General features: G+C 34.4%; 1 protein-coding gene across 1 annotated transcript in view; it reads right to left on the bottom strand.

Annotated features, from left to right (window-relative positions):
• Positions 1-17,271, bottom strand: part of LOC127882119 (dopamine D2-like receptor) — a 49,692-nt gene that overhangs the window by 10,407 nt on the left and 22,014 nt on the right. The window contains exon 2 of the mRNA XM_052430576.1: positions 2,966-3,075. Coding sequence (XP_052286536.1) covers positions 2,966-3,075 — 110 coding nt within the window. The remainder of the gene's footprint in view (positions 1-2,965; positions 3,076-17,271) is intronic.

Below are 17,271 nucleotides of genomic sequence, written 5' to 3'. Positions count from 1 at the left end.
AAGGAAGTGTAGTGATATGGTACATGGCTCTGTTTCAAAATGTATTCTACACACCCACGAAGATGTATGTTGAAGTATTGTATCGTATCTGAGATATAGCCCTGGACAGTTACATCATGTTAAAACAACAAAGGACATTAACTATTATTAAGGAAACTGAAATGTCATGATTATTTAGCATGGCACCTTTCCTCATTTATATCAATATATATAAACACACAAACACACATGAATTTGATGTTGATATCTTATAAAGTTTCTGAGATATAGCCCTAACCAGTTTTGTTTCAGACGAACGGACTGACGGACAAACCAAATGACTGAAAGATGGACGGACGGACTACACTAATTATGTATCCCTCCGCCTTTGGCGGGGTATGAAAAGAAGCGCGTCTGATCCTTTAATCCGGCTCGTCTGTATGAGAGGCGGAAGGGAAAAGTTATTAATAGCTAGATAAGGTCCCAAAACGATTATATACCTGACATAATAAAGCTAAAATCACTAAACAAATGCGTTTGGAAAATCGATAACGCGACAATAATTGTACGCTAGGTATTTCCGTCTGATGATATATTCTAGATGGATTTCTCATGCACACAATTGTTTTCCTGTATCTAACGAAGACTAATGGGCATAACAATTCATGCTCCCTCGCAGTTCGGATGTGAAATATGTGGATGTGAAATATGTGGATGTGAAATATGTGGATATGAAATATGTGGATGTGAAATATGTGGATGTGAAATATGTGGATGTTGACGATTAAGTTAAAATGTGAAATATGTGGATGTTGACGATTAAGTTAAGATGTGAAATATGTGGATGTTGACGATTAAGTTAAGTTTATGTTTATGGTAAAAATTGTGACACTATGATAGCTATTTTACATGTTGACCAGTAATGGCCATATTAATTGGAATATCATTGAACGCTGAAAAAACATCCAGCATTTTTCTAAATACGTTAAGGAACCTATCTTTACAGGAAAATGCACAATTTAATAAACCTCAACTGTCTTTGGTTTTGATCATTACCTTGCGACATATTAATTGCCTTTTGTAAAAATTCTACGCTCGGTACAATCACATTTAGGATATTTTAGAAATATACAAAGTCATTTTGATTTTAGCAAATTGTTCGTTGCATAACAAGTATCAAATGAGTATATAATGTATTATTATAGTTTATATGCTTGCTATTTCTTTACGGCGCGTAACATAGAAATAAGCACACATTTGTGTTTATTTTAGAAATGCACAACATAGAACTAATGCTGTGTCGAAGATAGCTCATACAGGATCAGTTAGTTAGGTTAGATGTAATAATGCAATTGGAGACGCCTCTTTTTAGAGATTAATCTAGACAATTAAGTTATCGATATTAATAACTTATAACTGTTTTCTGTGTTAGTGCTTTCTTAAACACAAACATGTTGTTTTACTACAGGTCGTTCGTACAATCATTTAAAGGTGCATATAACAGCATTATACAACAAACATCAAGCGTTCTCTCGTTAACCCATGCCAATACTATAATATCTAGCTTCACACCGGAAATCGAAAATATTTTAATTGGCAAGAAACATATCCACATTAAGGTGGGTTCCCACTGCCGATCCAATCAACTCGATCATCACGATCAACGAAATTTCCCGACCAAACCCGACCAAGCTCGACTAAAAAGGGTATACACGACTTCTTCTCGACCTCTTGTCGATAACACACGATCCCCACACGACTCATTCACGACGTCCACTCGACCATCTTTCCGATTTCCGCTCGATCATCTCGACCTATACCTGAGCCCTTTACGATCTCAGCTCGACCAAGTGGACCTCAGCTCGATCGCCACAAAATCTTCACACGACCAGATCGTGATGTTCGTACTACAGTTGTACAAAGCGATCTTAAATAACTCGGGTAGAGATCGAGCGGATCGGGTACAGAGCTCGTGTATGGTCGAATAGCAATCGGGAAGTGATCGTGTACGGTCGAGTAGCCGTCGGGTAGCAGTCTAGTAAACCTGTACATCAAATCGAATAGAAGTCGAGTGGATCGTGTTGCGATCTAAAATAACTCGGGGAGAGGTCGAGCGGATCGGGTATAGATCGTGTAAAAGATATCAATCCGATAGCCACACGATTGCCTCACGATCAACTCGATCTTCTACTCGACTAATACACGACCACTTCCCGAGCGCTTCTCGATCCATTTCCTACTCGACAGCTACTCGATATTTTTTGACATGTCAAAAGGAAGCCCGACCAATGCCGACCTACCCGACCGCCCCCGACCACTCATGCCGACCGAACCAGACCAGTACCCTACCGCTTGGTCGGGCTTGATCGAGTTGATCTGAGTTTTAATGCAATCGTGTTTAATAACATGTGTTTATTGACAATCCTTAATGTATGGACTGGATATCGATATATTTTAAATTGGAATCGAATAATCGTCCGTGACCTCTATGTTTGTATGCAAGTATTACACAAATATGTTTTTGATAGATATGGCTGTTTACACTAGTGTATAAAGATTTGAAGGCATCATAAGCCATTTTCAAGTCGTTTAAACAGCCTATGCAATAAATTTACTTACTAAAGTATGATTTGGGAGAATATAAAGATATTATAATATTAACAATTAGAGGTGATAACATGTTCCCCATTAACGGGAGAGAAAAGTATATCGCGCTACTAAGATATGCAGAGAACGCAATTTACAAGCCTTCTTGTGGTATGCGCGTTAAACTGTCGTCGAGAAAGCATCATATGCGCTTTATTTTGCATTAATTGTATGTATACATACATATATTTATTTTTGAAATGATGAATCTAATTAATTTTGTATTCAATAGAAGATGATTTTTTCTGATATGCAAAAAAAACTTGTTAAAACGATCGTATCGTATGTTTAACATATGTACGAAATTCAAAATTATATTTGATAAATTATACTTCTATACCTGTCTACACTTATAGCGGTGAGGTTGAGGATAGAGGCGGTGCATGCCATGACATCAAAAGCGACCCAGGCGTCACACAACTCGTCACTTAGACTCCAATTCTTCGTCACCTGCAACCAGAAGTAACATCATAATAATTGACCGTCAATGAATAATGAATCGGCTTATATAAGGGAAATGCTTCGAAAACCATATAAAATGCCCGAAGCAATACGACAGTCGTTACAAAGTACAGATTTTCATTTGTATTAAATAAAAATATTAAATATCTTCGTTTTTGTCAGGCAGGGTAAGCTCAATTGCGCCCTCCCCCCCGATTGATTGTGAGGGAATACAAATCAAATTTTGTTTTGTTTATCAAAACTTCTTTTATATGCAACCATTAAAATAATTATTTCAATTGTGAATAGTATAGGTGTTTTTGTTTAACACATCATTTTACCAAACATAAAGAGTATATCATCCAGAGTAAAACAAACAACTTTATTTAGTCTTGCATAATGTTTCTCGCACACGCACCATTGCATCCCGGCTAAAACGACACATGCGATAAGATGAAGTGGCATATGCATCATACACATTTGAGAGCACTTATGAGAGTGTGCATGCATACTTTAAATTTCAGAAATAAATGCTACTATCAGTGTCTCATGCTCCATCGTTACAGTGACAAATTGTTGAAAATATTTAAACTCAATTTACATCAATCATTATTATTTACAACTGAAAAACACGTCACATATATAAACATGTATACATTTATATGTACTAAAAATAATACATTATAATGTGGACTTTTGATTTCGACCCTGATTGCCTATCGAATGATCGAACTTGAAATAAAGTGAACTCAAATATCATATTTTCAAATCACTGAAAACACTATACGAAAAACCCCGTCAAAGCAGTTTACTCACTCAAACATCGATCTTAAATATATATATGCCCAGACTTAAATGTGATAAAAACACTGATTATAACCCAAATCTGGTAAAAAATAATTAAATTTATTTGTAAAGCCATACACACGTTTCAAATACAGTTCAGAGTCCATACGGTCATAATTTTTCTGCTGCCATTAAAATTCGAGGACACACCAGCCTTTGAATTGAATTAGAATGACATTATATATAAAACTACGACTGTATTTAAGATCTGTTGCTGGCGTTTATTATGTTTACTTCCTGTAGGAAAGCCATTTGGATGCAGTATCAGGCACGATTATATTCAAATCCCAATTTCTGATTGTCTAATTATGACCGTGACAGAAGCTGAATGACGGAATCAACTGCGTTGAATCAGAAGCTATAAAAATCAAGATTGCCTTATTAAGGATCTTTTTTTTTCTTGCCATAGTAGGATGTTTGAACGTTTAATTGCCACCGCTGATGTGCACAGATTAAACCTAGATACGTAGCATTATTAAAGAATGATGGACGTTGAAATTTAAACGATAAATATCGTAAGCTGGTTGCCAAGGCTTAACCTTTAATTAATGCCAAACAACTGAGTTCATGTGAGAGTCCACACATTTTAAACGCACATTTTTCAAAATGTGGGGTAACGGAAACAGAAAATTAAAGATAATGATGCTTAAGGTATATAAACAAAACATATTGCAAATTTTATACTAATAAACAATACATTATTTTGGAAGTTTCTGATCTCATTTGATCGTAAATTCGATAATGATACGCATATAAATATTAAATGGAGCCATATTGGACGATATGTACCTATATGTCATGTATAAAATTTGTGATCGATAAATCGATGTAATTCTCTAAATATGAATTTTTCGGAGTTTGTTTGTGAAACAGTACAAGACAACAAGGCTGTTACCACGAATTTATTGACTGCCACGCTTTAAAGCACGGCACACAGTTGTTATTGAATCAATCTTAGTTAAATCGATCGTACAAATAATACAAACACTGTTTGAAAACGTACGAACTGTGTTATATAAGTTCTATTGATAACACAGTCATCTGAGTCATAGTGCAAAAAGCACGTATGCAAGCGTTGCATAACAATAAATTATAAAAATATTATTTGCAAAAAAATTAATGTAAACAGTGTTTTGAATTTGTCGGAGAACAGTTACATGGTTCACAAAGATATCATTTGTTATAGTGAACACACATATCATTTGTTCATATGCATTTAACCCATTTATGCCTATCGTCTAGAAGAAAGGCATTGGCAAACAGCGAAGACCCAGATGAGACGCCACATGATGCGGCGTCTCATCAGGGTCGACGCTGTTTGCTTAAAAGAATTTCTGTAAGAAAAATTCTAAATATAGAAAGAAATGGGTTAAACAAATAATGTTTTACCCGAACACGTCAGAGACAATATGAAACTTATTGCTGCATTTTCTAAATGTATTTTGACGTTTCTTTGAAAGTCTAAGAATATCCAAAACCGGATTAAACAGGCGAAAGTCGAAAATGGCCACATGATTCATTCATCAAACTTATTTAATTACCACATCTTCTTCAAGTATACCAATCAATCAATTTGTTCCTGACCCATACTCTATTATCGGAGATTTATGCAGTCGGGAAATCATTCCCATCACTGCGCATATGGTTATTGAAAACTAATAACGAACACATGGCATTGGGGCTATTAAGAGCCGTTACTGCAAGGGATTGGTATTGTTTTTGATACCGGGTTTTATGCCAGACCATTTCAAAATAAAATAAAATTAGGAGATGCGAATTTTCCCAGGAAGTGTTTTTTGAAGAAGCAGACATGACTTTTTTTGCAGAATTAACATTAAATTTGCGTTGTATATAGTTATAATTTATGAACGTATTTTTCGGTCTAGTATACATATAGAATGTTTCAAACTACTTACGAAAATGCTTATTTAAAAGAATGAAACTACGCCTGAAGAAGACGCTTTCGCTTTTATAGAGAAATAACCGAAATTTCTGGTCAATAACGAATGCATTTATGGCCAAGTGAAAACTAATCTTACTACAGTGCTTTAACGCATGGAGGCTTTAGCACCGTGTTCAACCGTAATTTGTGATTTCTTAACATGGGCCATATTGATGATACCGATTGCGCTTATGACGCCGACATTCGATATTGGAATCACAATTGGCCTGGAAATGCGCATTGGCAGATCTGAATTCAGAAATATGTTCAATACTATACGACAATCTTTGTAGTGCGGAATGACAATATACCGAGCACATTATTTGAATCATAGACTGACTTACCATTTTGATATATATGCTTCCAGTTTTAACATTGTCAGCGAAATTGTGATTTATTTGTATTTAATATTTGCACAGCCGTGAATACCTATGGTAATAAGAAATATTTTGCTTGCAGCAATTCTGCAAAAGACACAAGATAACAAATATTTTACCGTGGGTATGCCGATTTTATCGCATTGCACTTAGGAAACACTTACATTAAACGACATCAATTATTCAGAACACAAATTAAAGATTCTTCAATACTTTGTTGTTTGTAACAATCACATCTCTTAATTACAAAGACTTGTATTGAATGTGTGGCAATGATCCAATGATGGATCTTGAACATGGAATATCCTAATTGCTTTGGCACATTCAACGACATTTCTGCTTTTTTCACAATTCCATTTTTGCTTGTCTAGGATCCCGGCATCGGTTTACAGAAAGACATTTAGATTTAAGGATTTAATGTTCTGGGTTGAGAATACTACACATATTTATGTATTGCTTTACATAACAAAGACATGATCTGTTACTGTTTTTATTTCATATAAGCAAGAATGTTTATATTTATGTTGTGCACACGTTGTGTTTTATTTAATGGTTACTGAATACATGTATGCGCAAAACAACATTCCTTATTTTTTTATAAATGCATATTGCTTTCTATACATTCATTGATATTACATGTACATGTTCTAGTAATACGCGTATTCTTTCCGTTCAATGGTAGTCGCTTCAATAATTTGTTGCGAATCCGATGCTAATTGATATTCGGTTGAGGCTCGTTTTTTAACCCATTTATGCCTAGTGGACCCTCCCATCCTTGTAAATTAGATCAATTTATTTCCAAAATTAGGGTTATCTAGTATAAATATTTCTTACAGAAATTCCTTTAAGCAAACAGCGCATACCCCGATGAGACGCCGCATCATGCGGTGTCTCATCTGGGTCTACGATGTTTGCCAAGGCCTTTTTTCTAGACGCTAGGCATAAATGGGTTAAAGATTTCAATGGACCGTATTTGAAGAATGTAAATTAGTTTAATGCTGGAGGTGCAATATATGTACACATCCATTGTTTATTTTACTTTTTCCAGAATATATGCATGAAACTGTTGATCTAATCACACTAAAGTATTTCATTAGGTTATGAATATTACGTGCATGTTTGTATCATAATAAGTAATACATATATTTTTTCGAACGTTTTCAACAGTCGGCTTGTGCTAATTCTGGTTATGTTTAATCTATATAATGCTAATAATAATATTTTTTATGAATAGTACTTAATTGAAATTCCACATTAGTGAATGACCCATCGAAACAGAACCTTAAGTGAAATTCAATCATATACAACTAAAATTTGAAGCATACCGGATAGTATTGATGGAAACATATGTATTCAAACTAACACACACATACATCGCTGTATTTATTTTAGCAAAATAGAACAATGGAAAATACACGTGGACCTTTAAACAGAGACAAACATGCTCACATGCAAGTTCCCTTCATTAATTTCTGTATGAATGGGATTATCGTGCGTTTTTTAAATGCAGTTGGTGTTATATGCCGAAGTACCGCATTCATTTTAAGTCCACTTTCGGAGCTTAGATCTTAATGATAATAGTTTTAACACGATCTACACATTTCACAATACATTAAGAAATTTACAAATAAAGTTGTTTATTATCTTTTCACATCAACCCAATGGATCGACATCACGTCAAGCTTGGATGAAAATCGAGGAATCTGATGCTACATGAAAAGGTCTCATTTATAGAGAGACATTCGCTTCGTTTGTGCTAGAAAGCATCAAGAAATGAATCCCGAAATTTATGTTTTCATCTGATTTGTTTACTCTTAGGTTACCACAAAGAACGTATATCAAGACAATTCATGGCTATTTCCAACGATTTTTGGCTTTCCGCCCTGAACGTATTTATTGCACTTAAATATTATCATTTCAAGAAATCATGCACAGTTTGAAAATAACCATGTTACTTTATGACCATATTAAAATTGATTCACATGCAATTTGTAATTATTTCTATGTACATTTAGTTATTATTTTTATGTATATTTACTTCTAAAACATTTAACATTCCATCTCGATACATTTTGAAAGGGATATCATCGCCCGGTTAATATATGCAAAGTATTATACTCGTTAACATGTATTAATTTTTGCTGCAGTTTTATGACCTCGTATAGGCTAATTCAAAAAGATATGACACAGGTGACACTGAACAAAACTGTATGGTGCTCGTTTTTATAAGTAATATACTAGATATGGTAAGAAAAATACGTTCCATATTAATAGTTTTGTCAGTTGTCCCCTCTGATCAAAGTTACCAGGAAATACTTTTGAAAGCACATTTTATAGTTAATGAAATACTGTGAAACCATTATTATTCGTCCGACATTAATTTTCGCCTTTTTCGTCCTTCGACCGATGGACGAATTCAAGATCCTAACGAACAATCATGTCCCATATTTGAAACAAATAAGACTGAATTACCGTAGGCAAGAGGCATTTAAATCCAGCGAAATCCACGCATATACACAGGGCTCGAAATTAACACTCGCACACTCGCAAAATGCGAGAAAAAAAGATTGCAAGGTAAGTTATAAGCCACTAGTATTTTTTGCAAATAAAGAAATAGTGAAAAAAAAAGAGTTATATTGCTTAATGCGTTCGACGGCGTGAACGCTAACCGTAGGTCAATTTTTTGAACGTCCGTATACCCATATGCGGAAGCGCGCACCTTGTTTGTTGACTGGTATACTTATAATACAGATACACAGATGGTATTGATACAAAGAACATGAAACAGTCGACTATTCACACTCAAGTTAAATCCGGTTTTGACACAAAGGGGTGTTCATTATACAGTGTACTGACAACTGACATTTCCTGTAAAACGCGAATGCAATAAGGCTGTATCGAATGCGTCGACTTCGTTTAGGTATAATAATGTTGATTAGCGCTAATTGTTTACAACTTTATTACCCATTGTGTGTATTGTGTTTTTCAGGGGTGTTGCAGATTAAACAGCCTACACGCGGCGAATCCGGATTAAAGACAATACTATTAAACGCAATTAAAATATGACGATGTGTGATCAACACCTGACTGAAATATATTCTGCGCTTTGTTACAAATTAATAAAGAACATTTTGATCTGTGTTTGGTTGTTTGGTTTTAACTGCAGACAAATTACTGTACTTAAAATGATCAAATATTTACGATGCAAAACGCTTGAAACTTTATTGAAATATGACCTAAATGATTTGCTTACGCTAATTATAACCCATAATTTTCGCACCTTCTCTAATTGGCGCCGATAAAGGTTCTTCTTCTTCTTCATTATTTTTTATCGAGTGCACCGGGATTGTCTAAAAGGTAAGATTGTTATCAGTTTGACCGTGATAGTAATGGAAAAAGACTAATTGGCAATTGGCTTCGTTGTTTAAAACCCTCGTTAACGATTATTTAGTCCCACTTATCCGCTAATCATAACAAAGAACGTGTCAATGACATAAAATAATAAGGGACAGTTACTATCACCTAAAATAACAGACTTGTTAATTGGCATATGCCAAACAAGGCCCACCTCCTGCAAGTGACTACCAAGTGTCACCTCTCTTTCCCCAACACAATTTTTTCGCAACCGCGTATTACATGTATTACAAACAAATCGGACGTTTTTGTGTGTTTTTTTCAAAACCAGAAATGGGCGAATATAAGAGCGGACGAAATAGTCATTTTTATGAAAAGGGCGAACTTTTGTGCCGACGAAAATAAATGGTTTCACAGTACACTCTTTTATATTAAGTAAACAATCAGCTTTTTAGACGATGTGTTTGTTTTTGCATTTCATATTGTTTGTCACTTAATTAGCTTGACCTAACTTTACGGAAAACTTTCTCAGAAAAATTATATTGACCAAGCGATATTAAAGGGATCTTTTCACGCTTTGGTAAATTGACAAAATTGAAAAAAGTTGTTTCAGATCCGTAAGTTTTCGTTTTAGTTATGATATTTGTGAGGAAACAGTAATACTGAACATTAACCATGCTCTAATATAGCCATTATATGCATCTTTTGACGATTTTAAAACCTAAAAATTATAAAGCGTTGCAACGCGAAACGATTGAATAATTTGGAGAGTTCTGTTTTTGTCGTTAAATTTTGTGAAACTACGAAGATTGCTTATATAAGGTATAAAATACGTCACGAATGTGTACTCGGCGGAATAGCTCAGTAGGCAAAGCGTTTTTACTTCAGGACTCTGGCAGGACTCCAGGGGTCACTGGTTCGAAACCTGCTCCGGGCAATGTTCTCTTCCCGTTTTTAATTTTTTTCTTGATTTTTTACTGGAGCTTTTATGATCCAATGTTTACATTTATCAATATATAGCATTTAATGAATAAGTTAAAAAAATGCCAAAATCTGTGAAAAGGCCCCTTTAAAACAGTTCCAATGCGGTAAGTAGTTAACTGAGACACACCCGTTATGATAGAAAACACACTAGCATTTAAATGTCAATCCAAGTGTTTCCAGACAGCACAAATTATGAAAGACAAGGATGAATTTTCTGACAAAATAGATTGAACCGGACCAATAAAGCGACCGGATTATTGCATTACACGACGATGTATCGGGTATAAAATGTCTCGAGTCAGATCGGTACCGACACTAATTAAACAACACGTTCTCGTGCCAATCAGATTAAAAGTCAATGGTGGGTTTCGGAAAAAAAAAGAAGATTTTCATAAAAGAATCAGTCGGTTAATGTGGTTTGTGTTTTGTTTTAAATAATAAGTCTATTCAAAGCAATGATACGTTAAGGTTGATTGATTGTATGATCCTCTGGTAGATTTTACCTGATTTTTTGTTATACAATTGTCTGTGAGTGATGTACTGTTTAACTTCTACATTGAACAAAAACCCTGCAAAACGTCCACTTTATATTTTGCAAAATAGGCTATTTATATTGAGTTTATATTAAGCATAGCATAGGTTACATTAAAGTAAGACGAGTGTTAATATTTCTGAATCAAGTCAAACAAGTTGTTCATTTTATCAGGGGCACTTTAACATAATAATTCTTAAACAAATGAGCACGCTAATTAGACATGGTTTAGACAATATTTACAGTTCACGTTGACCTTGTTTCGCATTCGTAACAACATGCATATTTTCGTGAAAGATGAAATGCATATATGAATGTTAAATTCCGGAATACATGTCTAGAAATTAAAACAAATGTAAAGTGAAACACAAAAGCGGTGAATTGCTAAAACAGCATAGATCTGTTTTAGGTCTTCGATTATAAATTTGATGAGATGACCGAATTTTAGCGCTTTATGATGAATAAACGGAAGTTTATTGCGACTTTTTATTTATTTATTGCAAAATAAACCCTCGACAACTCAAACACATTCCAGTTTACTTACAATTACTATACAATATTTTTTGTCGATACACTGTTCCGGATTCAAAAACTAAATACGCACACCAAGTGGTTTGCGAGCCAAAACATGAAAAGGGGGCCCGACGTTCCGCTTAAATACCATGGCTGAAACAAAGTTGTATTTCATACTAGGAAGTCAAATTGATAAATTGCTGTGCACACCAACTATAAGTTGAATTTAACAAACCCATTGTCGGTCCCACGATAAGACAAATCGAAAAGCTGACCTTTAGAAGTTGTGTTCAGCGAATTGATGTTCTATGCTTGATAGAAAATACCAATTACCTTTACCTTGATAGTATGTCTTATCATAAATGGACAAACGTTTACAATTATTTATTAAACAACCCTACTGCGGCTCTTGTGTATCAAATGACACACAAGTCATGATAGGGCAACCAATGTCGTTGTATTGGAATTCCAATTTTTTTTTTCATTTATGTCCGCATGAATAACAAGAGACGATGCTAACTTATATATCAACATAAAGTGACCCACGCTAATGGAGAGGCCGGATTATTGGCTGAATCAGGTCTCGAATAAGACTTGTACCAATACTGATGAGATAACACTTCCTCGTTCCTATCACATTAGAAGTCAGTCAAGAGACGCCGAGAATGCGGACAAAATGAAAGAGTTATACGTGAACATCAGTCAGTTTAGATATTAACAGATTACTAATAACCATGATAAGCTGATCACATATTTCGACTGTTGCCGAAGCAGACTGCCTTTTATCAATCGGAAATGTGTGACCAAATTGTCAATGTAATGTTAATTTATTTGTCAATACGCCGAAACGCATTGCATAATATTACGTTGTAATAGTTATTACATGTAGATGGCCACTATTTCACTAAACTATATTTCTGTATTCTTTAAACAGTAAGATGTGCCTCAATATTTACCACAACAAAGCAAAAGTCATTTAACAAACGGGAACGAATTTTTATTGGACTTTGCATTTTGTTTCAACCTGCGGCTTAACGAAATCTTGAACGTTAAACAAATTATGTTCCGCTGCTGGATGCTAAATTGACGTTTAGTTGAGAATGCATTTTGTTGTGTCTAATACGTTAAATGAGGCTAAGTGTTAAAACAATTAACACACTATACTAATTTACACATGTCTAGCATATTATGGTATATAAAGGGGGTTTGAAGAATGTTTCTTCTTAGCTAAAACTCAGTTTAGGCGGAGGGGTCACCCTTATTAGCCTGTGCGGACTGCACATGCTAATCTGGAATGACGCTTTACGCACATGTATTAAACCCCCTTTACACAGAGCACAGCTCATGTCATCTAGGTTTCCATATACGTATTCTTAAAGGAACGTTTAAACGAGCTATTTCGCATGTAAATTGCATGTCTTAGAAATTTCACAAATTGAATGCTCTTAAACTAGTTACAAAAAGTTCTTCCACACTACCGACACTTATTAAAAGAGGCCATTTCAGAGATCCCTCGCAGCGTTTACTTTAATTAACCTCACGCGGATATTTGCCTTGAAGAACAGTTTTAACCAATGATTCGTCGGAATATAATGCTTTCCAATTTTTGCCCAAAAGTACATATGCGCTAAATTGACGGTCATAGTCACAATTTCGTTTACATCTGATTATAATTACCAATAAATGACACATATATGCAATTAATTTTTTAAGGAAAGTATCAATTGTAAAATAAACGGTTTGGAGTAGTTATGATAATTACAACTGCTAGAAGCGTCTGAAGAAAATTAGTATTACACTATAATTTCATTTCATTACTTTCTTGACATACATTTTGGATACTTTCGGTTTATTTGCTACAACTCGCCCTCATTTTCTTTGGGTTAATTAAAATCAACCCTAATTCAGAAACCAGTCTACCGGAAGTCAGTAAACGGTGTTCATATAGAAATACTATCCTTCGTCAGTTTTACTTTCGGCGCCCAAGCGCAAACACTTTCGCTTTAAATTAAGTGTTTACGAAACACATCATACATGTTTTGACGTTTATATCGAGAATATGTGTGTCAAAATTATTGTTTATATTCGTACGTTGATGCAAGTCATGCATATCGTATATTGATTTAAAAACATGGATTTATCTTCGAGAATATTAAACAAGCAAATAAAAAAACGCACATGAGTCTTCTATCATATTCATAACTCAAACACTGGGTAAATCTCAGACTGACATCAAACACTGGGTAAATCTCAGACTGACATCAAACACTGGGTAAATCTCAGACTGACATCAAACACTGGGTAAATCTCAGACTGACATCAAACACTGGGGAAATCTCAGAATGACATCAAACACTGGGTAAATCTCAGACTGACATCAAACACTGGGTAAATCTCAGACTGACATCAAACACTGGGTAAATCTCAGACTGACATCAACAATTCGGTTGCCGAATTTATGAGGGCAACAAAAATATAGCAAACACACGGATTGTTTTATATACACTAAAAAAGTCTCTCGACAAATGTTCGTCATTTCAATCTAATGCCTTACTATCAATAATACTGCATTTACTGTTAGATTTGAAGAATATTAATGCAAAAAGCAACTATACCGCATATATTAGCACCTAAATAAAGATAGAAAAGAACAATATGATAAAGGGAAAGATTTGTATTTTTGAGACTGTGTCTCACTTTACATAGGACGTAAATAAATTCATCGTTACGATTTTATTAAGCCTTTGTTAACATGAAAGTTTGTTTGTAAAGCCAGATATATACTCATAAATAGAAATTATCAAGATCATAATTATTAAAACGTTTACCCCGATAAGTGCCGATGTCATCATTTAAATCCTTTTTAATTAAGACAGTATGTTAACATTTGAATATATAGTCAGTAGCACTATCAGGAGAATAACCTGCCATAACATACGGTCGGAATAACCTGCCATAACATACGGTCAGAATAACCTGCCATAACATACGGTCAGAATAACCTGCCATAACATACGGTCAGAATAACCTGCCATAACATACGGTCAGAATAACCTGCCATAACATACGGTCAGAATAACCTGCCATAACATACGGTCAGAATAACCTGCCATAACATACGGTCAGAATAACCTGCCATAACATACGGTCAGAATAACCTGCCATAACATACGGTCAGAATAACCTGCCATAACATACGGTCAGAATAACCTGCCATAACATACGGTCAGAATAACCTGCCATAACATACGGTCATTTATTTATAGTAATGTCATGATACCATTACCATACGGCTAGGGCACACATAGCTATTCCAGACATAATAGACAATTCCATAACACAATTACATAATTGAAAGTAAAAACCATGTTGTCAGATTAAGATGGACGTCTTTTATTTTATTTCGCTCAGCTCTAAACCAATATCCTGATAGTATGTCTGATCAGAAATGTTTATCTTGAATTGCATTACCTGGATTTTATACGCATGCAATATTGATATATTAGCCATGGTCATTGCATTCAATCACACAATGCAATACACACAATGTCACGTCCACGTCTTTTATAATCAACTCCAGTAACATCATGCTTTTCTATTTTGAATTTTAAATATCAAAATCACATCGTTATATTCGATACATTTGGAACTCAAATTTACTTTAAATATTGTAGAGTGAACACAACGAACACTTTCTATTTAAATTAAATGACTTTATTCTTACAACTTCAGTAAAACGCCGCAATACACATGTTTTGTCTGGAAAACAAAATTAAAACACAAAATTGCACACAAAGTATTAATTTACTTTAAAAATCTCTCAAATTCAGTTTTGTATAGACGATATACATATTTAGTATCATGCCGTTTTATATATTATATATATAAACAAATATACCATTTTATATAAGAGTTTGAATAAAAAATTACACAAACCCAACTTAACTGCCTTGAAAGCCTTAGCCCGCTGTGGCGCATACAAGATTATTTTTAATGTCGATTCAACGCAGTATGTTACGCCTTGGGCGAATACGCAATGATATGTTTTTAAGATACAATCACAATACAAAGCTGCTTGTTAATATTTCCAAAGAACAGATGCGCTGATAATGAAGACGGTTTATCATGTGCATGCAGCGCCCTCTTGATTTTCAACTTATACGCAATTGCAGGTTCTACGAACAAGTTGATTAATAGCCACATTCTCAGGTTTTAAAAAGGAATTACTCAATGTTAATGAATAATAAAAGAACATACAAAATGTACGTGAATACAAATAAATTTAATTGCGTTGAACCATGATATCTTATGAACATTGATCATTTTAAGTAAACCTTCAAACATAATTAAACACGTATAATTGTCTTTTTTTTATAAACTCGAATTTAATGCTGTCGGCAGCGTTCTAGCACGTTTGTATTTGGCTTGCGCATGCCATTTGCGACAATAGAACATCAAGATTCTAAAGACGTCTTTCTCAAAATGCCAGTGTTGTCTTCGGCTGATTCATGGGCGACGAAACCATAGAAATGTGCGCCTTGGGCCCAATTTTCTTCAATCGTCAAATCTATCACAACGTGTATTGGAAGACGATTCTAATGATGTTTTTGAATAGTTTGGACAGCTCATTCATTATAGTGGGAATACGATTCACAAATTGAATGTAGCATTGAAGCCAAATTAGATTCATGTGGGTCGACATGAGCGGCAATTTTCAGCGGCAAATAAACACAATAATCGAATATCCTTATCACATTCTCGAAAAATGTATTGAATGTCTCTAAACAAATTTATATTCCAGCGGCATACCGATTGTATGAACATTGCGGATATCGTTTAAGAAGTAGGATGCGCTGCAAGTACAAATTCATCTATTGCACAACGTGAACATCTGAATCAAATGTGCGATCTCTGAGTTCGTTTGCTAATTAATTACACGTGTAATTTTAACCAAAATGAACCGATAAATGAGAATACTAACGATAACAAGACGTTCAGACTAAATATGAATGCCATAGGCAATTTGATAAAGAATGTCAAACGGCTTCATGATTAGTTCGTACTGGGAAAAGAGAAAAGCCATCCGTGGAGTTACAAACGTATCAAATACTTAATGAAGAAACTCAAGGAACATACAATTAAAATGCCGTGTTAAAAGGTTCACAATAATGAATATCGCGCATATAATGCAAATAATCATGTTATTATAAAGAGTTGTTACACATTTCACCGTTTTATACCGTTTAAAAATTACATAATCTTACAAACTGAGGCAATCTGAATGTATCAATAGGAAAGTGATATATACAAATAATCAGACTAGGTTACTTCTACGTGTTGCTTATTAAATGTTATTGCGTTCAATGTACAACTTGAGAATGCAAATTATTGCTCGTGATAAATGATATAGCAATGATGACTAGGACTTCAAGAAACACAAGTAAGCGTAGTGCAAATATTTGATTTCATAAATACAAAATATCTAAATCGCAATTAAAAACAACACCAGGTTTAGACACTGCTTACCGTGATTGTTGTCATATTTTAGTATCGAAAGGATGAAAGCAGTAAAGCACATTTTTCTGGTCTGAATACAATATATATATATATACGATCTTTCTGAAGAAAACAGATTTGTCTTATAATCGTATTTTTGG

This window comes from Dreissena polymorpha, chromosome 5, assembly GCF_020536995.1.
Source record: "Dreissena polymorpha isolate Duluth1 chromosome 5, UMN_Dpol_1.0, whole genome shotgun sequence".
Lineage (NCBI taxonomy): Eukaryota > Metazoa > Mollusca > Bivalvia > Myida > Dreissenidae > Dreissena > Dreissena polymorpha.
This window is presented reverse-complemented; position numbering and strand designations above follow the sequence as displayed.